We start from the raw sequence: 25,407 nt of genomic DNA, 5'->3' as shown, positions 1-25,407 counted from the left end.
GTGCTCGTGGCCTACCATGAACCGCAGGTAACGCCGATGGGCCTGCAGGACGGGAACATGAAAATAGGCATCCTGCAAGTCCAACGCTACCATCCAGTCCCCTGGATTGAGAGCAGACAAGACCTGAGCCAAAGTCAACATCTTGAACTTCTCCTTCCGGAGGAAGCGGTTGACGTTCCGGAGGTCCAAGATGGGACGCAAACCCCCTTTGTCCTTCTTGGGGACCAGAAAGTAGTGGGAATAACAACCCCTCCCTACTTTTGGCCCAGGAACACTCTATGGCCCCCTTGGCCAAGAGGGCCGTGACTTCCTGCTGGAGAAGTGCCAAGTGTTCCCCCCGACATGCGTTGGTACTGAGGTGGCATGGCTGGAGGGGAGGACTGAAAGGGAAGGGAGTAACCCTTGCGGATGATCTGCAACACCCACTTGTCCGACGTGATAGCGTGCCAGTGGGGGAGGCGATGGCGGATCCTGCCACCCAGTGGCGAGGGGTGCCCCCCAAAATTCGGAATAGGAAGGTTTGGAGGTAGAAGCAGCGAGGGCGGAGTGGACTGACCCCCCAAGCTGATTCCCAGACCCACCCCTGCGGAAACCGCGTCCGTGCTGAGGCTGGGTCTGCACAGGCTTGCTGAAGGAACGTGCCTGGGCGCCCCTTCCGTGGCCACAAAAGGAACGAAAACTAGGAGTGGCTGGGTTTTTTGTGGAAAGACCCAAGGACTTGGCTGTGGCCCGCGAGTCCTTAAAACGCTCCAGCGCAGTGTCAGCTTTATCGTCAAACAGGCGAGTGCCATCAAAGGGCATGTCCATGAGTGAGCTTTGGACATCTGGCAAGAACCCGGTAGATCTCAACTAGGCGTGGCGACGAAGCGCCACAGCCGTAGCAACTGCTCTACCTAGTGAGTCTGTGGTGTCCAAACCACACCGAATCGCGAACTTAGCCTCATCTTTACCCTCGGCAACAGCTTGGGACAGCACAGCTTGGGTCTCTTCAGGACACGGAGGCAACACCGGTGCAACTGTATCCCACACCGGGTGGGAATAGCAGCCCAAGAGGCAGGCGGTGTTCACCGACCGCAGCCCTCAGCTGGCCGAAGAGAACAACCGCTTGCCGAACTGCTCCGGCTTCTTAGAGTCCTTATCCGGCAGAGCCGTGGGAAAGGAACTCTGGGACGTTGAAGCTTGGATGACCAGGCCCTCGGGAGTAGGATGAGTGGTCAGAAACGCAGGGTCACCCGGCACTGGGCGATGACACAGGGCGACGTTCTTACCCACAGGGGCCCCTGTGGCTGGCTTCGACCAAGTGCCCAGTAAGACGTCAGTGAGAGCGTCATTAAATGGCAGCAGGGACTCCGAAGAAGTGGACGCCGTCTGGAGCACCTCAGTGAGGAGATTAGTTTTTAGAGCCACCGTAGGGAGATCAAGGTGGAGGACCTCAGCTGCCCGATGGAGCACCACCATGTAAGAAACGCCCTCCTCCATGGTAGGCGGAGGAGAGACAAACCCCGGGTTAGAGGAGACATCAAGGCCGCCGGCCTCCTCTAACTCGTCCGCCCAGTCCTGCTCAGTCACACTGACGAGCAAGAGGGTCCTTGGACCCCTCCCAGTCGTCCTCCACCTCTGCCGTATGCGATACAGACTGTGGCGGCAGGGACCAGGGAAGGAACAAACTGTGCTGGAAACGGCGCTAGATGGGCACGAAACGGCGCCGTGTCCCAATGCGGATCCCAGGTAGGGACAAAAGTGTCCTGGAACCTGGGCTGGGGCGGAACAAATGGCATCCACAGTGGCGCCAGAGTCGGAGCCGAGGGTGGCGCTGGGGTCGGAGCCGGCAGCGTGGGACCTTGTGGTGCAGTGGCCAGAGCCAGCGGCACAGGATCCTGACACGGGACCGTGGGGACCAAGGGCGCGCCGGCGGGAGCCGAGGCCTAAACGGGTGGTCCATGGTAGCAAGAAATTCTTGCAACTGTGCGAGAGTAGCGGACTGATCCTGGTAAGGTGGGTAGGCCGCGGTACTCCCGGGCTCCAAAGGAGCCGCAGGGGCAGAACCCCTGTCCCCCTTGTCCGCAACCAGGGACCGACGGGGGGACGTCGGAGAGCGACAACGCTTCTTTGACTTTTTTGTGTCAGCTCTTACCCGAATCAGAGGGTGAAGACTTGGAGCCCGAGGAGCGATGATGGTGGCCCTGCAAGCGTTCTCTGGAGCGGCCCCCGGTCCGTTAACGGCGCAGGGACGAGTGCCGGACCTCAAGCAGCTTCCGGGGCAGCTCCCTCAAGGCCTTTGGGGCCATGGCCAGACAGTCCATACAGGACCGGGAGTCGTGGTCGCTCTCCAGGCAGTAGAGACAGACGTCGTGGGGGTCCGCCACCAGTATATTGCGACGGCAGGTCCCACAAGACTTAAAAAACAGGTATCCCTACGTGCACCAGAGTAAACTCAAACTTACAGGAGACAAAAAGTCTCAAAAAGATAGTCAAAAAGTTACTAAGGTACGTGCTCCAACCGGATCTGCGCTTACTGGCGCGGAAAAGTAAAGAACTGACGTCAGCACGCATGGGTGGCACCTAAGTAGTCTCCAAAACGTCATCTCGGCGCATACGACGCCAGCGACGGACCCGGAGCCGCACAACACCACCTACTGACGCGCAGAGGTACTGCTAGCGAAAACTTTCTGGATCCAGTCTGACGCCTGGGGATATTCTAAGGTAAGGAATCTAACACTAACGTGTTTCTTTCAGATCTTCTTCAGCACTCTGGGCAGAAGTGGTATAGGCGGCAAGGCGTACAACAGACCGCAACTCCACTTGTGACGAAAAGCGTCCCCGAGTGAGTGCCGCCTTGGAAATTCCATAGTGCAGAATTGCTGACATTGCACGTTCACTTCTGTGGCGAATATATCTAACCAAGGCTCTCCCCACTGCTGAAAAAGACCTTACACCACCTCCGAGTGAAGACGCCATTTGTGATCCATCATGCACCTGCGGCTGAGTTTGTTCGCCCTCGCGTTCAGGGAACCTGCCAGGTGTTGAACCACCAGGGATATGCCATGATGTTTCAGCCATGTCCAGAGGCTGAGGGCCTCCTAACATATGGTCCAAGACCCCACCCTACCTTGTTTGCTGCAGTACCACATGGCGGTGGTGTTGTCCGTGAACACCTGCACTATTCTTTCCCGGACAGAGGGAAGGAATGCTTTCAATGCAAGACGGATCGCTCATAGCTCCAGAAGGTTGATGTAGAGCCCGGACTCTGCCGGAGACCAGAGGCCTCTGATCTCCGCCTCCCCCATGTGGCCGCCCCAACCTAGCAGTGATGCATCTGTCACCACTGTGAACTCTGGTTGAGGAAGGGAGAGGGATCTGCTGTTGACCCCAATGATGGTTCGTTGGTGCCTCCGGGACACGCTGTTATATTCTGAGCATATAACAAAGGTGCTTCTGGCAACGCAGAGCTTACCTCACAGATCATGACAGCGAAGGCGTGCGCCCAGCTTCTCTTTTGGATGCACTCAAGCTGGTCGTTCGGGGGGGTACCAATAGCTAGATCGTCAGGCGATAATAAGCGAAGGAAGGAACATAGGCGGTGGCGGAGTTAGAATCTATACACAAGCGTACCGGCGCCCCTCGTTTGTGGTGAGAATTGGAACTCAAGTGACTTCTTCTCCACAGACTAGACCTAGTCAGAGCGGAGTACGCTTTGCTGCGCCAGTGACATACATTTTTCCTTAGTAGCAACCGCTCAGGCCACATGCTCACCCACAAACTAAGGCAAAGGGAGATTTTGGGGTCGATCGCGGCTGTTAAAACTCCCTCAGGGGTAGGGGTTCATACGGATTCAGAGATCGCAGAGGCCTTCAGGGCATTTTTATTCCAAACTCTACTATGGGGACGGCTCCCCCAGCAGAGATACAGCTGCTTACTTCCAGGGAGTGCAACTGTTCAAGTTGCCGGTGGACACAGCCACCCACATTGATCGCCCTATCCAAGTAGATGAGGTAATCGCTGCAATAGCCCGCCTCAAAATAGCAAAGTCTCCAGGACCGGATGGATTCACCCCTCTGTTTTATAAGAAATTCTGCTAGGTCCTTGCCTTTGTCCTAACGAGGCTCTTTAACTCCTTTCTTGATATTGGAGCACTTCTCGACTCGTTCACCTAGGCCTCAATTTCGGAAATATTGAAACCCACAAACGATCCCCTAGAATGTGCATCTTATCTACCGATCTCCTTGCTTAACGTTGATGCCAACATTTTCATGGGCATCTTGGCCGCGTGCATCAACCCGTACATGTTGGGCCTCATCGACCCGGACCAGGCCAGGTTCATCCCGACTAGACAATGCGGGGACAACACGAAACGCCTCATCCACCTCACGGATCTCCTTATGCGCTCTCGGCAGGAGGCCCTCCTGCAATCTGTTGATGCCGAGGTGGTCTTTGATAGGGTCCATTGGCCCTTTTAAATGGAGACGCTCCGCCGATTTGGTTTTGGGGGACTGATTTTTGGTTGGCTCAGATGCATATACAAAACGCCTAGAGCATCAGTCAGGGTCAACAGGCTCTCTTCGGGGCTCTTTCCAATATGCAGGGGGACTCAACAGGGGAGCCCGCTCTCCCCCTTACTGTTTGCCCTGTATATGAAGACGATGGCGCAGAGGATCAGGGACAACCTAAGAATCTCCGGGATTCACCTTGGGACGGGCACACATACTATCACTTTATATGCCGACGACGTGATTCTGTCACTGACTAACCTCGCGACTTCACTAGTGGCACAAGTCAACGAGTTCTCTTGCTTCAGCGCTGTCTCGGGATTCAAGGTGAACCTACATAAGTCCCAAAATCTAAATCTGTCCAAATCCCCGACCACGGAGGTCTTAGCTAAACTATTTTCATTCTTCTGGGCCAGCCAGCACATAGAATACTTAGGAATTCACCTGGTGCGCACCCCTGCCAGAACTCTGTCAGTTGACTATACCCCATTCCTAGCCCAGACTAACAAGACACTTGCAACATGGACACGCTCGGGTCACTCATGGGCAGGACGCATTGCGGCAGTCAAGATGACGATCCTGCCACGCATATTGTATGTCTTTCAAACTATCCCCTTGACCACCCCCCCCCCCCCGCTCCGGCCACTTTGCGGAGCCTCCTACGATCTATAAACCGATTAATCTGGGGTGGGAAGCAGCCGCGTCTCAGCTTCGCAAAAATCGCAAATAAGAAATGCGATGGCGGGATGGGAGTCCCAGTGGTTTTGCAATACTTCCAAGCTTCTCAGTTGCGCTTCATTTTGGAGTGGAACCGTCATTTGACAGAGAAACATTGGACATTTATGGATCAAACGATAGCTGGCAGAAATATCTGGTGTGAACTCTGGCTTCCACTGAAGCACAGAGGGCTTGTACTACTCCCCCGTCACAGCGACAACTCTAAAGGTGTGGGATGCCACAGCGATCCAGCATGGGCTTACCACTTTCCCCTCCCCGATGAACCTGCTGAATGACAACACGGATTTCCCGCCAGGATGCGACTCGGATTCCTTTCAGCGCTGGCGTGAGATGGGCTTTAAGAGGCTGGGCTCCCTTTTTGATCAGAGGGGACTTATTCCTTTCCCTCAGCTCCAGGCAGACTATGCAATCCCAGCAGCAGACTGCTATATGTACCAGCAAGCGCGAAACTGATTAACATCTTTAGCAGTGAGACCTGGGTTCTCGAGACGGTTAACACCGTTTGCAAAGTGGCTTGTCACGAAAGAAGATGACAAGCGCCTAATATCGGAGCTCTATGCATTCCTCTCCCTGGGCACTTCTCCTGCAAAGACCAAGGGACAGTTAAGGTGGGAGGAATAACTAGGCAGACATCACACAAGCAATGAATGGCAGGACATCTTTTACAGAGCACACCACACGACATGTCAGGTCAGGTGATTGTACTATGCAGACTGGAGATTGTTCCCCTGCCGAAGCGTTACGCGGTGAATTTACACGTTATTCACAGATATAGATAGTTTATTTCTACCTACAACACTAAATGACAGCCATTGCGCAGTACCTACCGCGAAGCCACGTGTTTATTCTATACACGGATTGAACGCTACATTGAGTCTGTTTATTTGAACAGAACTGGAATTATTTACCGGCTTCTAGTTGAGTCGTCCCTTATAGGGCACCCAGCCTGGGCGCCCTGTAAGTTATTTCTTTCACTTTAAGCACAGTGACACTATATATTCATAATATCTGAAACGCTTGCTGACCAGGTGTTCCCACATTAGATTGTCCTGAAGAGACCCTTTACTTCAGACAGGGTCGAAACGCCGTTGACGAGATAGGCGAATCAAAATATTTTTTGACACTTGAAATGAACGAGTGTCATAGATCATTCTAATTCTTTCTTTTTGATCGCCTTTATAACGATAAATTGAAACCGCTGTATGTGGTATAGTTTTTTGGTATTTCTTTTTTTAGGTCTATTCACTGGTTTCATTGGGACACTTTTTCACAAATGTGTACTAAGATTTTGTTTTGTTTTTGTTAGTAAGATTGTTATTTATTTGTGTATTGTGAATTTGTATATTGTGAAATTGTTTTTGTAATTTTCAAAGTGCTCGTTTACTGTGGAATATATAAAAAATGTTTTTCTACCTTAAGTCTGACATGTGAGGTCAACTTCTCTTTCTGACGCCACATTTAACCCTTTTATTTATTGTGATTTTTGTTGTAAATCATATTATTGAGTATCAACCCACTTGAGCCATTGTTTCCTCTTATAGATGTCAGGTACGGAGGCAGCATATAAGGTGGCCGCATATTGTAATCTAACCCCGGCCCGACTCAACCACTGGAATAAAGATCGCCCGGCATACTGGTGGCGGGGTTGTGGCTAGACTGGGTCCCTAGTGCATCTTCTGTGGCACTGCCCCAAACTAGTGCGATATTGGGATCTAATTCTACACAATATCAATGAGGCTTTAGATAGGACATCCCACGGTTTACCGCGTTCACACTGCTAGGCCTCCCCAATCGCTTGACCTTTCCTTTGCGCTCCTTGAAAGGGAGACAGATAGCTATAGCTTTAAATGCCACGTGCCTAGAGTGATTAGCTCACTGAGGGTCCGAGAAAGTCCCAGATCACTCAGCGTGGCTTAGACGATTATGGGTGGTGTTGGGCATGGAACGGTTATCGTTGGTGATTGACAACAAAGCTGAAGTTTTTCAGGAAATCTGGGCTCCCTTTATAAACATCCTCAGTAAGGAGTTCAGAAGTAACCTGCCCTAAGCTTCTACAGGTTTTTCGCCTAATTGACATAGACCAGCCTCATAAGCCACGCTGAATAGTAGACAGGGCCTCCTACATGATCTCCAAGTGGGAAAGATACGGGGTGTGGAGGAGATGGGAGGGTGGTATTGTTTCTCTCTCGTTTTTCTTTCTTCTTTCCCCTCTTCTCTCGAAGGCACACTGCTAGTTCTTATATTTGGGCAAGCGATGAACTTTGCTAACGCATAGCTCGAGCTAGCTCGAGAGATCGAAAGATTATAGAACATACCCTAGATGAGTAGCCTAATGTAGCCCTTAGCCCAAGCTGCCTGCCTCCGGGTTTTTGGCTTACAGCTGTGTTAATTCCATGAGACTGATATCTACACTGTTGGCTACTGACAATAACTGAATTTCTATCTTCTCTTGATACCGTGCCTTGATGCAAACCAATAAAAAGAGTTATTCCATAAAACAGGGGAGAGGATAAGGAATAACGGTCAGAGTTGCCGACTTTGGAACTCGGGAACCAGGTTTTGAGTCTCAGCCTTAGCTCAACATCCTGTGATTCTGGGCTAATCACTTAATCTGCCAATGCCTTAAAAAAAAAAAAAAATTAAAAAAAAAAAAACACAAAAATAAATGCGTCTTTGTTTAATGTAAGTGGTGCTCATGTAAAGCGCCCAAATACCTTTGGGTCGACTTTGTGAGATACATATATAAATATATATATATATACATATTACGCTGGTTACTATGGGGAGGGGAGAAAAACAGAAATTACTAATTGGAACATTAATACTGCCATATACACAAGTGAGGATGTATTTTATTACGAAGATTGGCACTGTTTCCAAAGAGCCTACTCTGACCTCCCTTGGAGGCTGTGCAAAGCTTTCCAAATACAGTCTGTCCCCGTGAGGTATTTCAAAAGGTGGGGAATCTTCAAGACACAAACTGTATGTCATTTGTCTTCAATCAAGGCAGAATTATTTGTTGTTTGTGTGCAAATGGCACAGTTCCAAAGTATAACATGCCTTCTAAACCTTTAAAAAGACAAAACTGAAAAATCATTTTGATTGAAACCCCTAAACTTTATTCAAAAAACATTTAGATTTTTTTGAGATTCACAGTTGTCGAATTAGATGTACAATGCCATGCTAACTTGGACACACTGAATCTCTATGCTACAGAAAAGTGGAATAGGAAATAGAAAATCTAAATATGACAAATTAGTCTGAATGTAAAAACACTGAAAATAAATTTGGTGTTTGATTTCAAAAATAAGTTGTGGCACAAAGAGGACCAGCTGCAAGTGTTTGAATGTCACTGTCCCTTCTGCAAGATGAAATGGCCAGATAGAAAGCAACTTTAGGAGTTGAAATTTTCAAGAGTAAAGTTTCAAGGAATGCCACTCACATCCATTACTAACAAATTTAAAAGAATAATCCTGTTTTGATTGACTGTTCCAGAAGAATCTTCAGACTGCACAATTTTAGACAAATTTCAAAATTTTTAAAATCACGCTCACTTAAACTTCTACGTTAACATATCCTTGAACAGAATCATTGGTCATACACAAAATGCAGAAAGGATCAGTTACAATTACATATTATTAGATGTATGTAAACAGCTCTGAGTTGTGATAAGGAAATGTTCGACATGAAATTCTTACAATATAAAAAAAAAAAAAAAAAAAAAAGCAGTCTACATAGAGCTGCCCTATACTAACTTTCCACTCTCCATCAAGAGCCCATACCATGTGACCTGCCCCGCTTCGAGCTCCCGAGCTCACTGCAGGCTCCGGCTCTTTTGCCGCCGACATTGGGTTACCAGACCACGGCAAACACGGTGCTGATTTTCCCGCTCCGGTACTCTCTACTGCTTACACCAGCAACCCGTTTCCTACCAGCACCCGTGAGCTTGACCCCACTGCCATCCTGCGGTCCAGACTCGGACCGGCATTACTGCCTTTCGCATTGGCGCTTCGGCTCTCAAGGTGCGGACCCCGGGCGCCCCTCCTCCGCCTCATTCGTGCGTGAGCCTCAGCACCGGAGGCTCCTCGGCCACTCATTCTTTCAACTTGTGGCTATCTAGCTAACTTCCCAGGCATCCTTACCACCACCTTGTCCTGAAGAGATCCCACTATCCGTATGGGGATCGAAACGTCGCCGACCTACGTCTCTAAACTCAAAACCTTACTGTACATTTGTTTTCTGAGTAGGAGATGTTGATTTGACTTTACGTATTTGCAATGTTTATTTAAAAGTCACCTTTTTAAGTCACCAGCCTGGGTTAAGGAAATCGGCTGATTTCCCTTCTAACCTCCTCACGGCTAGCTCACTCAAAGTTATTTATTACGGTTTCTAAAAATCAACATAAAAACTTTCTTTCATCACATGCATTGTTCATTCTCTTGAATTCCAATTCCTTACTGTAGTAATTGTGATATTTATTTTGACTCCTCTTGAATGGGACCTCTGTTCCTTGAAAATACTATACTAACTTTCAGTAACCAAGGTCCTTCTCTCTACATTTCCTCTTAATGAAGCAAACTAATGTCAGACTAATAGCAGACATGCTTAGATTTTAGCTTTTGTCGTTTAACCTAAAGTAATTTTTTTCAATGTACACTGTTTTAAAAGTATAGTTAAATACAGATGGAATTAACATAGGGCATTTCTGAAACAAAATATGTGCCTTAATACCTGGCTTGCCGGTCCGGTGGAGGCAAAAGGTGACGTACAGGGTCCATCTTGCAAAGAAAAATGTGCAATAAAAACTACCAGCTTCGCAAATGCACCTCTGACTTCTGCACTGGGGCACTCCAAAAGGTACTCAGAAAAACGATTTGGAAAGGCAAATAGAACATTGTGTGCAAACCAATAGCGTACATTCTTGCTATGACGAAGAATGATGCACAGTGCATCATACCTATGAGAAAAACAGAAAATGTAATTTTTCAGTAGATCGATACACATAGAGGGATAGCTTTTTTTACTGCAACTAAGCAAAGTATATTTATTCCACATAGTGAACGGAGTCAAATCACTAGATTGAATGTATAGATTATTTACTGGCGATGTTCATTTAAAAAGGCCTGATGTTCTCCGCTAGTTTTTTCTGAATGAGGGCGTGATCAGGACTGGGAAGCAAGCATTTCCGTTTGCCCTTTAAATTTAACACAGATTTTTAGCTTCTTTTTTGTCCTCATAAACAAGTTACTTACCTTTGGTAACAATCCATCTAATGGATACTCTACCTGCAGATCCTCACAATGTCAATATTTCTGAAGTGTCAGACTGGATCCTGAAACTTTAAAAGCACTACTCCTGTATGCCGGCAGTTAGTGTTGTGTGGCTCCGAGTCCACATTGTTACACTCCGGAAGTGAAGAGCGGAGCAGTATATAAGCACCACCCATGCTTGTTGACCGCAGTTGCTTTTTTAGGCTGTCCCTGCCTTCAGATGTAGAGCCCTGCTGCAGGTTTGTATAGCCAATGTTCAGATCTCTAGACTTGGGTCCTCTATAGATGGAATAAAAAGTCCCTTTCGCAGAATAGGGAGGTGGGAGAGTAATGGGGGGGGGGGGGGGGGGGGGGGCAGGGAATCTGCAGTTAGATGGAGTATTCACCAGAAAGATCGTTATCGAAGGTAAGTAACAACTTCTTCAGATGGATATGTCTAGCCACAGATGAATGAATAATATAGCAGTACCTCCCAAGTTGGTGGGTCTGTTAAGTGGCTCTGACCAAAAAGTCCTGCAGGACCGGGCAGGCAAACTGGCCCTCTCGACGGACCCCAATGAAGACAGTAGTGCTTCGTGAACGTATGATCTGACACCCACGCAATTGCCTGGCAAATGTCCAGGACAGGCAACCTGTGTGTAAATGCAATGGTAGAAACCTTGGCCCGGACGGAATGAGCCGATAAGCCTTTTGGAGTCGGTTTCTTCTTCAGTGTGTAGCAACTCTTTATACAGAGAACAATCCACTAGGAGATGGTCAATTTTTGCACGGTTAGCCTTCTTTGCTCCGGAAAAGCCTACGAAGAGTTGATTGTTCACTCAATGTTCCTCGGCATGATCAACACAAATGAACAATGACCCATCTTAGGGCCTCTATTCCTACTTAAAGGTGGAGCAAAGAATACCAGTAGTAGACAGTCACACATAAAAAGAAGTGACCACTTTCGGGAGAAACGAAGTTCAGGTTTTCAACACCAACTTATCTGGTAAGGAAGTGGTATAAGGTGGGTTGACAGAAAGAGCCTACATTTTGCTCACAAGTCCAGCCCATGTTATGGCAATGAGAAAGACGGTCTTCAGCATTAGTAGTCTCAAAGGACAACAGTGCAGCAGCTCAAAAGGGGTGCACCTCACTTAAGTGAGGACTAGGATCAAGTACCACTAAGGTATCACAAAGGGTTTTGGTAGAAACAAATATTGCAAACTTTTCAAAGAAAGCTGGTCTGGCAACCTCAAAAACACAGAAATATATGATAAGTAGCCCTTAACAGTGCCCAAAGCAAGTCCTTGCTGGATTAGGGAGAGAACAAACAATAAAACCTGAGCCAGGAGAAGGGTGGGCGCACACTGTCTCACACCCCACCTATCAGTTTGCCCCGATGCATCATAGTTAAAGCAGTGCATGATAACACTTACTTTGGTGTCAGGCTTTAGTTTTTCCCCCTTGTTGGTGCAGCCAGTGCTGTGTATCTCTAGACACGTGTTTCAGGATAGTTGTCCTTCGTCACTAGAGAGCAACAAATACTTTTTGGGGTACTGGAAATGATGCCCAAAGTCTTCTCAGGTCTCTGTAGCACTCGCTGGGCGCAGGTGCATCAACCAGAGCTCGTCAGCTCTCTACTGATATCCTGAAGTTCTTCATACCAGTTATGATGTGATATAATGATGTGATATAATCCAGGAATGTGGCTAATTCATAAGTAGATGAGAGGATTACTAAAGGCGACACACGGAACATTTACAATAGCAGTTCTTTTTTGCATACAAAGATTTTTTTGTTATCATGCATATCTGTTGGACTATTTGACATTGAGCAGTGCAGGCACCGTACCAAAATTACCTTCTTTAGGATGATTGAATCTGCCGATGTTAGGATTATGTATTTTTTTCCATCTTTGATATCAAGCCACTATAAATTAGACAATCAAGAGCATGATTACTAGTATTGAGAAAGGCTGGTGGCTCAGCCGAAACGCGTCTCTTGTCAGTGTTGTCGAATTACGGAATTTTGGGTTGCCTGTTAAATTACAAAATGGATGTTTTTGTGTTGTTTCAAATAAATGAATGACCCGGTCTTCGAGTGCAGACTTTTCCATTATTTGGAGAAACACCGATATATATATATATATTACCTACTGGCGGTCGCCAGTAGGTAGTTATAGTTAGGACCACGTTTCCATAGGAAATCCGCAACATTCTATTTTGAATAACTTTTGCGCCAGTCGACGAATCCTCGCAAATTTTTCAAAATAGGTGGGGCGCTACGCTCCGCTCCTACCCTGAAAGTCTCGGGGGGATTCGTCAAGCGGGGGCTGAGATAAAAGGGGGGTCCCAAAACGCGTTTTTCCCATGCATTTTTCCATAGGACCTTTAGACACAGCTACAGCCCGAACGGCTGGACAGAATTACTTGAAATTTGGCAGAGAGGTAGTCCTCAGGTCAAGGAAGTGCCTTTTGTAGGTTTGGTGTAAATCTGTTCAGTAGATTCTGAGAAAATAGCCTTTAAATCAATATATATATCTGAGCCAGCTTACGGTGCGCTTACCGTACGCGTACGGTGACGTGCGCGAGCGCGATTCTGATTGGCTCTTAGATCTTAGTAAACATTCGAATCGGCCGAAACCAGGAAGCGGCGGCCGCCATTTTCTCTCTCGCAGTCTGAGTGGGGCAGCATAAATGAAGCCCAAAAATGAGTATATTGAGATAATAATCACCCAGCATTGATATACGGGCCCCAAACAACCCCCAAGGCCCAACATTTTTTTTATTTTTTTTCCGAAAAATCGCCGATTACGATTACCGTACGCGTACGGTAAAAATTTTGTTAAAAAAAAAAAAATTATCCACACTCTCCCCACCCCATGTGCAAATGGTGCCCGAAGGGCACCATTTGTGCATGACATTTAACATAATGAAAATACTAAACAAAACATTTCACAACGATGCGCATAATATGTCCCCCATGTGCGCACGGTGCGCGAAGCGCATCGTGCGTACATGGCCCATCCCGCATAATGTGGGCACGCGGTGCGCGCAGCGCACCGCGTGACCACCGTGCGCGCACGGCACTAACTGCGTAAAGTGGGCGCGCGGTGCGCGAGCGAAGCGCACCGTGCGCGCACGGAACGAACTGCGCTAACTGGGCGCGCACGCCACGAATGGCGCAAAGTAACTTGGCATTTAAAAAACCGTACAAATTCACTGAAAAAACCATAGGTTTCACACACGTTATAGTTAGGAATTAGCATTTAAAAAACCTTGCAAATTCACTGAAAAAACCATAGGTTTCACACATGTTATAGTTAGCTGTACATTTTACTGATAAAAAAACAATGAAATTCCCCCGTTATAGTTACTGTAGGCAACTATAACTCACGCGACCGTAATCCTCTGCTGATGACATATGTGTCTTTATGAAAAAAAAATATTTGTAATATATGTATAGCTAAAATTTAATGGAAGAAGACATGGGCAAATAAGTGTCTAAATACAGTATTAGCATCAGCAGAGGATTACGGTTGCGTGAATTATAGTTGCCTGCACTAACTATAACGGGGGAATTTCATTGGTTTTTTATCAGTAAAATGTACAGCTAACTAGAACATGTGTGAAACCTATGGTTTTTTCAGTGAATATATATATATATATATATATATACACATACATATGGAAAATGCTACTTACCAGTATGCATCTGTTCTTGGCATGAAGAGCTGCAGATTCGCACACTGTGCATAGATCGCCATCTAGTATTGGGCCCGGATGTTTACACTTTGTTATTGTATTGAAACAAGTCTTTGGAAGTCACCAGATAGGTGACTCCTCCTTTGGACAATAGTGCGCATGGGCATCGACTCCATCTTCAGATTGTTTTTTCGCCAAGAAGGGAAATGGAGTTTTGTGAGAAACAGAAATAGATGTCCAAGTATGTTGTATCTAAATAAGATAACACTGGAACAGATAAAGGTAGCCGGGGAGGTGGGTGGGCGTGTGTGTGAATCTGCAGCTCTACATGCCAAGAACAGATGCATACTGGTAAGCAGCATTTTCCATTCGAGGCATATAAGCTGCAGATCACACACTGTGCATAGATTGCATAGCAGTACTCCTCTTTAGTGGCGACCACCAGTATCTGTTGCAGTAGTTTGAAATAGTGTTTTGAGTACAGCCTGGCTCTCACTAGATTGTAGCTTTGCCTGCACATCTACACAATAGTAGGCATGTGTGTGGTGTAGACCATGTAGCTGCTTTGCAGATATCTTCTAAGGGAATGTTCCCTAAAAATGCCATTGAAGCCCCTATTTTGCGGGTAGAGTGGGATTTAGGGGGAATAGACTGTATACGTTTTGCTTTGTGATAGCAAATTTGTATACATTTGACAATCCACCTTGCAATCCCAGACTTTGATATGGGATTGCTTTTATGTGGTGGTGAGAAGGATACAAAAAGTTGTTTTGTGAAAGTGTTTTGATCTGTCAATATAGTAAAGGAGTGCTCTTTTTACATCTAGTGTATGAAGAGCTCTTTCTGCTACTGTTTGTGGTTGCGAGAAGAACACTGGCAACTCAACAGATTGGTTCAGATGAAAGAGAGAAATAACTTTAGGAAGGAATTTGGGATTTGTCCTGAGAACCACTTTGTTATGATGGAGTTGTAAAAATGATTCTTGAATAGTTTGTGCCTGTAGCTCACTGACTCTTCTGAGAGATAAAATGGCCACAAGGAAAGAGGATTTCCATGTAAGAAATTGTAGCTTGCATTTATGTAGACGTTCAAATGGAGGACCCATTAATCTAGTGAGGACGATGTTTAGATTCCACACTGGCGAGGGTGGTACGCTGGGAGGAATTATTCTTTTGAGGCCTTCCATAAATGCTTTAATGGCAGGTACCCTGAACAATGACAAATGTCTATTTTGTAGGTAAGCTGCTATGGCAGCGAGATGTAATCTAATGGATGTGTATGCTAGATTACATCTTTGAAGATGCAGCAGGTAGTACAAGTTACTTACTTGTGTAACAATATATCTGTAATAGACATTAGTTAGTGATAGATTCCTTACCTTAGAATATCCGCAGGCGTCAGACTGGATCTGGAAAGAGTTGGTCAGCAGTACCCCTGCGCGTCGGTATACGTCGTCGTACGGCTCCGCATACGTCGCTGGCATCATAGCTGCCGAGATGACGGCGTTGGAGCTACTTAGATGCGCCCACACGCGCTGACGTCAGTTCTGTCCACAACTTTTCCGCGCCAGAAGCGCAGAGCCATGCCAGAGACCAACTACTTGTGCAATAGGACTAGGGCCCTGAAAAGGGATGACCTGAACCCTAGAGAACAGTTCGCAGAACGGGGAGGATGGGCGGGCGGTAAGGAATCTATCACTAACTAATGTCTCTTACAGATATATCGTTACACAAGTAAGTAACTTGTGCATCTGAAATAGACACGTCCGTGATAGATTCCTTACTTTAGAATACATACCCAGGCAATACCAACCCCTGTGGTGGGTCTTCGAAGTGAGATTACACCAGAAAGTCACAGAGAGCTGAACGGCCAAAGAAACCCTCTCTCGGGACCGGACTGTCAAGGCAATAGTGCTTAGTGAAAGTATGCAACGAGGCCCAAGTGGCCGCCTGACAGATGTCTTGCAGGGGAACACCGCATCCCAATGCTGTGGTAGCTGCTGTCTCCCTGGTAGAAGGGACACGCAGCCCAACCGGAGGTTCCTTTTTAGCCAGAGAGTAACGGGAATTAATGCACAAGACAACCCATCGGGAGATAGTTCGCTTGTGCACAACCCGGCCTTTCTTGGCACCCACATAGCCAACAAAGAGCTGGTCATCCACCCGGAACTGTTGTGTGCGGTTGAGATAGAACGAAAGTGCACGTGTTGGGTCCAGACGGTGGTGCGTCTCCTCTTCTCTTGAAGGGTGCGGAGGCGGTAAGAAATTGGGCAGAGTGACAGATTGCCCAAGATGAAAGGCAGAGACCACTTTTGGTAGTAAGGATGGACGCGGACGAAGCACAACCTTTTCCGGATGAATCGCCAGGAAAGGAGGTTTACAGGAAAGAGCCTGGAGCTCACTCACCCGCCTAGCGGAGGTGATGGCCACCAGGAAGACAGTTTTCAAAGTCAATAACCGCAAAGGACAGTTATGAAGAGGTTTAAAGGGAGCGCACATCAAGTATGTGAGAACCAGGTTCAAGTCCCATTGAGGCATCACAAAAGGAATAGGAGGGAAAAGGTGAGTAATGCCTTTGAGAAATCTATTGACAAAAGAGCAGACAGGTAGCCCTTGATAGTGGCCAGAGCAGAGCCCTGCTGGGCCAAAGAGAGAAGGAATAATAGGACCTCAGAAAGAGGGTAAGCAAGAGGATCAACAGCTTTCGCTGTGCACCATGCCACAAATGTTTTTCACCGACAGGCGTATACCGTTTTAGTGGAGGGACGCCTGGCTGCCAGAATTACATTACAGGCTTCAGGAGGCAAGTCAAATGGAATCAGCTGCCACCGCTCAATCTCCACGCAAGGAGGTGGAGGCTGGACAGGTTTGGGTTGACCATCCCCGGTTGCTGCGACAGGAGATCCTCCCGAAGAGGCAGTCGGATCGGGGGATCTACGCTCATACTGAGTAGCTCGGGATACCAAACTCTTCAAGCCCAGTCTGGCGCCACAAGAATGACTTGGGCCCGGTCGCGTCTGATCTTCTTCAGCACTCTGGGCAGAAGTGGTATAGGCGGAAAGGCGTACAATAGACCGCAATTCCACTCGTGACGAAAAGCGTCTACGAGCGAGTGTCGCCTTGGAAACTCCAACGCGCAGAGCTGCTGACATTGCGCGTTCTCTTCGGTGGCGAATAGATCTAACCAAGCTTCTCCCCACTGCTGAAAGGGACCTTGTGCCACTTCCGAGAGAAGACGCCATTCGTGATCCAACATGCACCTGCGGCTGAGTTAGTATGCCCTGGCATTCAGCGTCACTGCCAGGTGTTGAACCACCAAGGAAATGCCTTGACGTTCCAGCCACGTCCAGAGACGTAGAGCCTCCTGACATAGGGTCCACAACCCCACCCCGCCCTGCTTGTTGCAGTACCACATGGCGGTGGTGTTGTCTGTGAACACCTGCACCACTCTCCCCTTGACAGAGGGAAGGAATGCTTTCAGTGCAAGTAGGATCGCCCTGAGCTCCAAAAGATTGATATGGAGCTTGGACCTAGCCGGAGACCATCTCCGCCTCTCCCATATGGCCGCCCCATCCCAGGAGGGACGCGTCCGTCACTACTGTGTGCTCCGGTTGGGGAGGGAGAGGGATCTGCGGCTGACCCAACGCTGGTTCTTGAGCCACCACTGCATGTCCTTTGCAGAGCCCTCCGAGATCTGGACGATGCTGCGTCCACTGGAACTTCAGGTCCCACTGCAGAGCCCACATATGCCATCTGGCATGATCGATCAGCAGGATGAAGGAGGCCATGAGGCCCAGCAGCCTCAGGGTCTTCCTGACCGAAACCCAGGACCATGGCCGAAAGATCGGAATTATAGCCCGAATGTCCTGGACTCGCTGTTCGGAAGGATAAACCCAAAACTGCGCCGTATACAGAACCGCTCCGATGAAGAGGAGCTTCTGAGAGGGAATCAGGTGTGACTTCGGCACATTGATGGAAAACCCCAGCAAATGCAGGAGGTCGGCCGTAGTCTGGAGGTGGGAGACGACTGCCTGGGGCGAGCCCGCCTTCAACAGCCAGTCGTCTAGATAGGGGAAGACAAACCCCTGATCTGCGCAGGTGAGCTGCGACCACCGCCATCACTTTCGTGAACACCCAAGGGGCGCTGGTAAGGCCGAAAGTGAGCACGGTAAACTGAAAGTGCTCATGGCCTACCGTGAACCGTAGGTAACGCCGGTGGGCCGGCAGGATGGGTATATGAAAATAAGCATCCTGCAAGTCCAACGCTACCAGCCAGTCTTGCGGGTCTAGGGCAGACAAGACCTGAGCAAGCGTGAGCATCTTGAACTTCTCCTTCCGGGGGAAGTGATTGACGTTACGGAGGTCTAAGATAGGGCGCAGGCCCTTGTCCTTCTTCGGAACCACAAAGTAGTGGGAGTAACAACCACGACCTACTTCTGGCATCGGAACGCGCTCAATGGCCCCCTTGGCCAAGAGGGCCGCAACTTCCTGCTGAAGAAGTGACAAGTGATCCCCCGACATTTGGTGGTACTGAGGTGGCATGGCTGGAGGGGTAGACTCGAAGGGGAGAGAGTAGCCCCTTCAGACTATTTGCAGAACCCACCTGTCGGAGGTAATGGAGCGCCAGTGGGGAAGGTGATGGCGAATCCTGCCACCCACTAGCATCTGGGGGGCCTGAAACACCCAACTAGGAAGGTTTAGAGGCGGCGGCAGGGGAGGTGGTGGATTTACCCACCCGCTGTCCTCGGGACCCACCACGGCGGGTCCCACGTCCACGGCTGCGCTGAGACTGCGGCTGCGCAGGCATGCGGGTCTGAAAGGAACACGCCTGGGCGCCCCGACCCTGACCTGGGTAAGATACCAGTCCCGGTTTGGCGGCGTCAGCGGTGGCTCCGCGCCCGGCACCGGATCGAGACCAGACGTGGAGGCCGGAGCCGGCAGCGCAGGGTATGGTGACGGCGTACATGAGGCAAAAGGCGGAAGCACGGAGGCAGACCCTCCCAACGGATCCGCGGGGCCCGAAGGCGCTCCGGAGGGACCCGATGGGGCAAACAAATGACATAAGGCAGACACAAAGGCCTGCACCTCGGCCGAAGTCGCGTGCGGTCCCGGAAAGGGTGGGTAGGCCGCAGGCAACAACGGAGGCTTCAACGGAGCCGCAGGGGAGTTACCGCCCGCCCCCTCCACCACGCTACCTGTGAGGGGTAGAGGAAGAGCGACGTCGCTTCTTCGACTTCTTATGGCGCCTAGACTTACCTGTCCCCGATTCAGACGAGCGCTGATGGCTCCGGGACCGGTCCCTTGACCTCCCACGGGAGCAGGACCTCACTCGGCACGGAACCAATTGCCGGACCTGCAAAAACTTTCGGGAACGCTCCCGCAAAGCTTTCGGCGCCATGGCCTGACAATCGGGGCACGCCTCGGGGTCATGGGCGTGCCCCAAGCAGAAGAGACACACATCATGTGGGTCCGCTACCGGCATGTTTCGGCGGCAGGCCCTACAGGACTTAAACCCGGGCATCCCTACTGCACCAGGAGTCAAGTACTCGACAAAACAAGTTGTCATAAACCAAGTTTTAACTAAGGGTACCGCTCTCTCTCGGATCTGCGCTGCTGCGTGGAAAAAGAAAGAACTGACGTCAGCGCGCGTCTAAGTAGCTCCGACGACGTCATCTCGGTGGCTACGATGCCAGCGACGTACGCGGAGCAGTTAGACGACACCTACCGATGCGCAGGGGTACTGCTGACAAAAAATTTCCGGATCAAGAATGACGCCTGGGGATATTCGAAGGTAAGGAATGTATCACTAATGTGTCTCTTTCAGATACATATGTGTTGAATGGACGCATCTAGAGGATTGATGGTGTTGTTGTTACAGTATATAACAAATCTTTTCCACTTTGCTGCATAGCAGGCTCTAGTGGTGGGGTGCCTAGCCTCTTTGATAACGTTCATACAATCAGGTGGAAGATTGAGGTAACCAAATTCTAGGACTTCAGGAGCCAGATCGCTAGGTTGAGCTGTGCTGGATCTGGATGTCTGATCTGTGTTAAGAGCTGTGGGGAGAGATGTAGTTTTTGGTGCGCGATTACTGATAGTTCCAGCAACGTTGTGTACCATGGTTGTCTGGCACATGTTGGTGCAACTAGGATCAGTGTTAGTGACTGTTCTTGCAGCTTGCGCACCGCTAATGGAATGAGTGGGAGAGACCGAAAAGCGTACGCAAATCTGCCTGACCAATTCATCCATATCGCATTGCCTTCGGAAAATGGGTGTGGATATCTGGCGGCGAAGCTTGGGCATTTTTTGTTGTAATGTGTGGCAAAGAGATCTATGTCTGGCTGCCCCCACATTTGGAAAAACGGTTGAAGAACTTGTGGATGAAGTTCCCACTCGTGAATATGTTGTGTCTGACTACTTTTCAGATCTGCCATGTGATTCTGAATTCTCGGAAGATGTTGGACTAAAAGGAATATGTTTTGAGGACTAGCCCACCTCCATATGCTCTGTGCCAGTTGAGAGAGCTGCAGAGAGCGGTCCCCCCCATGTTTTTGTAAATAGTACATTGCTGTCATATTGTCGGTGCGGACTAAGACATCTTTGCCTGATATCGGTTTCTGGAATGATTTTGATGCCAGAAAGATTGCTAGTAACTCCAAATGATTGATGTGGAGTAGCTTTTGCTGAGGTGTCCATGTGCTGTGTATGGTGTGATGTAGGAGATGAGCTCCCCAGCCGGTGAGCGATGCGTCTGCTGTTAGCACAATCTGTGGAACCGGCTCAAGGAACGGTCGTCCTTTGGTAAGGTTTTGGGTGTTCCACCACTGCAGAGAGCGATGAGTGCAGCCGTCCACCAACACCAGATCTGTTAGCTGACCTTGAGCTTGGTTCCACTGACGTGCTACGCATTCCTGTAAGAGGCGCATCTGAAGTCTTGCATGAGGTACTATGAATATACAAGAGGCCATCATCCCTATTAGTTGCATGAACACTCAAGCCAGAAGTGAGTGTTGCGGCTGTAATTTTGTTATAAGGGTTTGGATGCTTGCTATCCTGGGATATGCAAGGTCTTTTGGGGTGTTTATTGTGGCACCTAGATATTGTTGGATGTGGGACAGTTGGATGTGAGACTTTGTGAGATTTATGGTAAACCTTAAGTCGTGAAGTAGTTGGATTGTGGTGTGCGTGTGATTTACGCACTGGGTATGTGACTTGGCTTTTATGAGCCAGTAGTCCAAATATGGGAAGAAGTGAATTTGTTGCCTTCTTAAGTGGGCTGCTACCACTGCCAGACATTTTGTGAAGACCCTGGGTGCTGTGGTGACTCCGAATGGGAGAACCTTTAACTGATAATGCTGACCGTCCACTACAAATCGAAGATATTTCCTGTGAGCAGGGTGAATGGGAATGTGGAAGTAGGCGTCCTTGAGATCTAAGGTGGCACGGAAATCGCCTTGTTTGAGTAGAGGAAGGACCTTTTGAAGAGTGATCATATGAAAATGGTCTAATTGTATGTAGAGGTTTAATGGTCTGAGGTCCAAGATGGGTCTCAGGGTTCCGTCCTTCTTTGGAATGGGAAAGTACAGGGAATAAACCCCTGTGTTTTGGTGATGCAGGAGAACTGGTTCTATTGCATGTTTTTGTAGGAGGGAAAGCACCTCTTGTGTGAGAAGCGTTAAATGCTCTGTTGACATTGGACGCTGTTTGGGTGGTATGTTTGGGGGGAGTTGAAGTGAGTTCTAGGCAATAACCGGATTGGATGATTTGTCTCACCCACCTGTCCGTGGTAATGGTGTTCCAGACAGGTAGGAACTGTAGCAATCTTCTCCCGACCGGAGTAGAGTGATCCGGGGGGAGTGGAGGGAAGTGATTGTTTGGGGGTGGAGGCGGTGCAAGTATTGGTAGTTTTGCCTCTCACCTTGTTGTTATTGCCCCTGTAGCTCCTCTATAATAGCCTCTGGTAGATGAGGTCTGGGTGGGACTTTTGTAGGAAGTGGAGGGGTTATCAGTGGTAAAACCTCTAGAGGTGCCCCTATAAGAGGAGCGGCGAAAGGAACTTCTGGGAGCTTGCGATTGCAAAGCTCCCATTGATTTAGCAGTATCGGTATCTTTTTTCATCTTCTCCAAAGATGAATCTACACTAGGCCCAAATAAGTATTCCTGGTCAAACGGTTGGTTTAGTATGGCAGTTTGAACCCGAAAATGCGTAGCCACACATGTCTGCGCAAAAGGACACTGGAATTAATAGCTCAGGAAGCTGTGTCTGCAGCATCCAGAGCACATCAAATGGAGGTATTCGTTATGAGTTTGCCTTCCTGGATGAGATCATTGGCCTTTGTTTACTATTCATCTGGAAGGTGTTGTAGTAGGGTCTCTAGCTCGTCCTAGTGTGCCCTATCGTACCTAGCCAAGAAAGCCTGTGGGTTGGCAATTCTCCATATGTTGGTTGCTTGGGACGTTGTTCTTTTACCAGATGCGTCCAACAGTTTTGACTCCTTATGAGGAGGTGGAGCATCGCCTGAGGTTTGGGAGTTAGCCCTTTTCCTGGCGTTGGAGACTACCAAGGAATCCAAGGGAAACTGCCCTTTAATGTAAACGGGGTCAGCTGGGGCAGACTTGTATTTCTTTTCTACCCTGGGGTTAATGACTAACCGTGACAGGATCCTTAAACACTTCAGGAGCGTGTTTGATTACCCCTTTGAGATGGTGCAAAAGTATCCATGAGGAAATCTTCTACAGGGTCTGTGAGACAGTTCACACCGTGGTATTCTGCAGCTCTGTGTATGAGCTGAGTAAATCCTTTAGTATCCTCTGGAGGGGATGTTCTATATGAATAGATATCATCTTGTGGTGTATTGGGAACATCTGGTGTGCCATAATCGTCCCATGGGTCCTCTGGGGTATTAGGATGACTAGGTTCCCCTAAAGGTTCATCATACCCTTCCTCCTCGCAGGTGTCATCATCCTGAGGTGGAGGAAATTATGAGGGTACTGGAAATGGGATAGGAGAGATGTGGTGTGGAGGAGGAGGAGGAATTCTTAAAGGAGAAGTGGTAATGTCTCTTCTTTAAAGGGAGTGGAGCAGGTACAGGTTTGTCTATTTTCCTTTTCCTGGAAGGATAAGTTGACCTGTCTGGGGGTCTATTTGGAGAGTTTTTTTGGGTTGGATCAGGTCGAAACAGCTCCTCCTCTGCAGTGTGTGGTTTCGGGTCCGATTGCTTGTGTGTCACAAGTTAGCAGTTTTATGCTCCTTAGGTTTGGAATCTGGAGTTTTCCTGGGTTCCGATGGGGTCTTTGGAACCGGTTGTTTCTTTGGTTCCGATGGTTTTTCGGATCCGAAGGTTGAGCGCCAGTGGTCTTCGGAACCGGTTGTTTGGTTCCGATGATTTTTTGGGATCCGAAAAGTCAGTGCCAGTGGTTTTCGGTGCCGAATGCGCCGATGTGGAACCAGGCGTTGGAGCGGATGAAGACGGTGTTTTCTTCTTTTGTGCCGGGGATGGGGTTTCGGCACCGACGGTAGGCTGGCTCGATCCGGAGTGGCCTGAAGGCTTATGTATTAACTTCTTTGCCAAGCCTGAAGGCAGGGCGTGGGATGTTTTGTCCAAGTGTGAACCTAGGCTCGAAGGTGTTACCGAAGCCTTTTTGTCAGTACTTACGACCTGCTGCCCTGGAGTGATGTCTTTGACGTCGGAGTTGTTGGCTTCAGAGGTGCTAATGTTGCCCTCTTCGATCTGCTCTGGCACATTGATGCCTTCTTGCAAGATATCGTCCGTTATGGATGTCAATGATCGAGCCATGCTTCTTCGAGCTCAAAGATCCCGTATTGTTTTCTTGGAGCGGAAAGAGGCGAGAGCTGGACAGTCTTTGGCCTAGTGCTTGGGCAAAAGGCAAAGGTTACACACCTCGTGAAGATCGGCGTGTGGAAACTTGGATCCACATTGAGGACACTTTTTGAAAGGAGTCCTTTCCATGAGCCAAAGGCCTATTGGCGCGAGTTATAGTTATCTGAACTAACTATAACGGTGGAATTTCATTGTTTTTTTTTACAAGTGAAATGTCCACCTAACTATAACATGGTGTGAAACCTATGGTTTTTTAAGTGAATTTGCAAGGTTTTTTAAATGCTAATTCCTAACTATAACATATATATATATATATATATATATATATATATATATACATACACATATTACCTACTGGCGGTCACCAGTAGGTAGTTATAGTTAGGACCTATTATCCATAGGAAATCCGCAACATTCTATTTAGAATAACTTTTGGCGCCGGTTGACGAATCTTCGCGAAATTTCCAAAACTCGTGGCCCGCTCCGGTCCGCTCCTATCCTGAAAGTCTCGGGGTGATTCGTCAAGGGGGGGCCGAGAAAAAAGGAGGGTCCCAAAACGTGTTTTCCCCATGCAATTTTCCATAGGGACCTTTAGTCGCAGCTACAGCCCGAACTGCTGAACGGAATTACACCAAATTTGGCAAAAAGGTAGCCCTTGGTTCAGAGTCATGCCTTTTGGTTAAATGGTGTAAATCCGTTCAGTAGTTCCTGAGAAAATCAAAAGTAAAATCACATATATATCTGGCCGGAGCCTAACCACACATCTCATCGTGAGATCTGATTGGCTGTCAACACTTCATCCAAGAAGTGTTGGCAGCCATCTTGGGACCAATATACATGATAGCACCTCATTAAAAAGAATTGCAGTTAATAGAAGGTTTTAAGACTTTAGTTACATTATAAATCATTTGTTGATGGTACCATACTCATTTTAGGAATTGTGGTATGTTCTAAGGTGATTTTACCATGTGAAAAAGCCTTCTGCTGGGATATCATGAATCATGTTTGAGAGAAAACTATTTTCTTATCAGACATACAGACTGAAACATGCACTTTCAATACCAGCAGCAGACCTCCCTGGTGAGCAGTAGCTTTACTACAGTGATCTAATGAGCAACTAGATTGCTAACATTCTGAATTTATGGCAAATGTGTGACATCTGAATGCTTTCTTGATGGAATCAAAGTAAAAAACTGAAAGTATTCCTACTGAGGAGACTGTAGTTAATGAGGGAATTAGGAAACTTCATAACAAATAAGTCTCCCAAGATGGCCACCAGAGACAAAAGAGCCCAAATGTAGCCCAAATATCACCCAGATGTAGCCCAAGTATAGCCCAATGACAGAAGTGTGCAAAACACTTATTTGTTGTGTATTTGCAGTTTTATA

The 25,407-nt window shown here is 48.1% G+C and overlaps 1 protein-coding gene across 2 annotated transcripts in view; it reads right to left on the bottom strand.

Annotated features, from left to right (window-relative positions):
• The window catches only part of USP9X (ubiquitin specific peptidase 9 X-linked), a 1,605,828-nt gene that overhangs the window by 229,684 nt on the left and 1,350,737 nt on the right, over nt 1-25,407 (bottom strand). For both annotated transcript variants that reach the window (XM_085622934.1, XM_085622935.1), the window contains exon 37: nt 9,957-10,182. In XM_085622934.1, the coding sequence (XP_085479060.1) occupies nt 9,957-10,182 (226 nt within the window). The remainder of the gene's footprint in view (nt 1-9,956; nt 10,183-25,407) is intronic.

This window comes from Triturus cristatus, chromosome 8 (genome assembly GCF_964204655.1).
Source record: "Triturus cristatus chromosome 8, aTriCri1.1, whole genome shotgun sequence".
Lineage (NCBI taxonomy): Eukaryota > Metazoa > Chordata > Amphibia > Caudata > Salamandridae > Triturus > Triturus cristatus.
The sequence above is the reverse complement of the archived record's forward strand: the minus strand, read 5'-3'. Positions and strand labels throughout refer to the sequence as shown.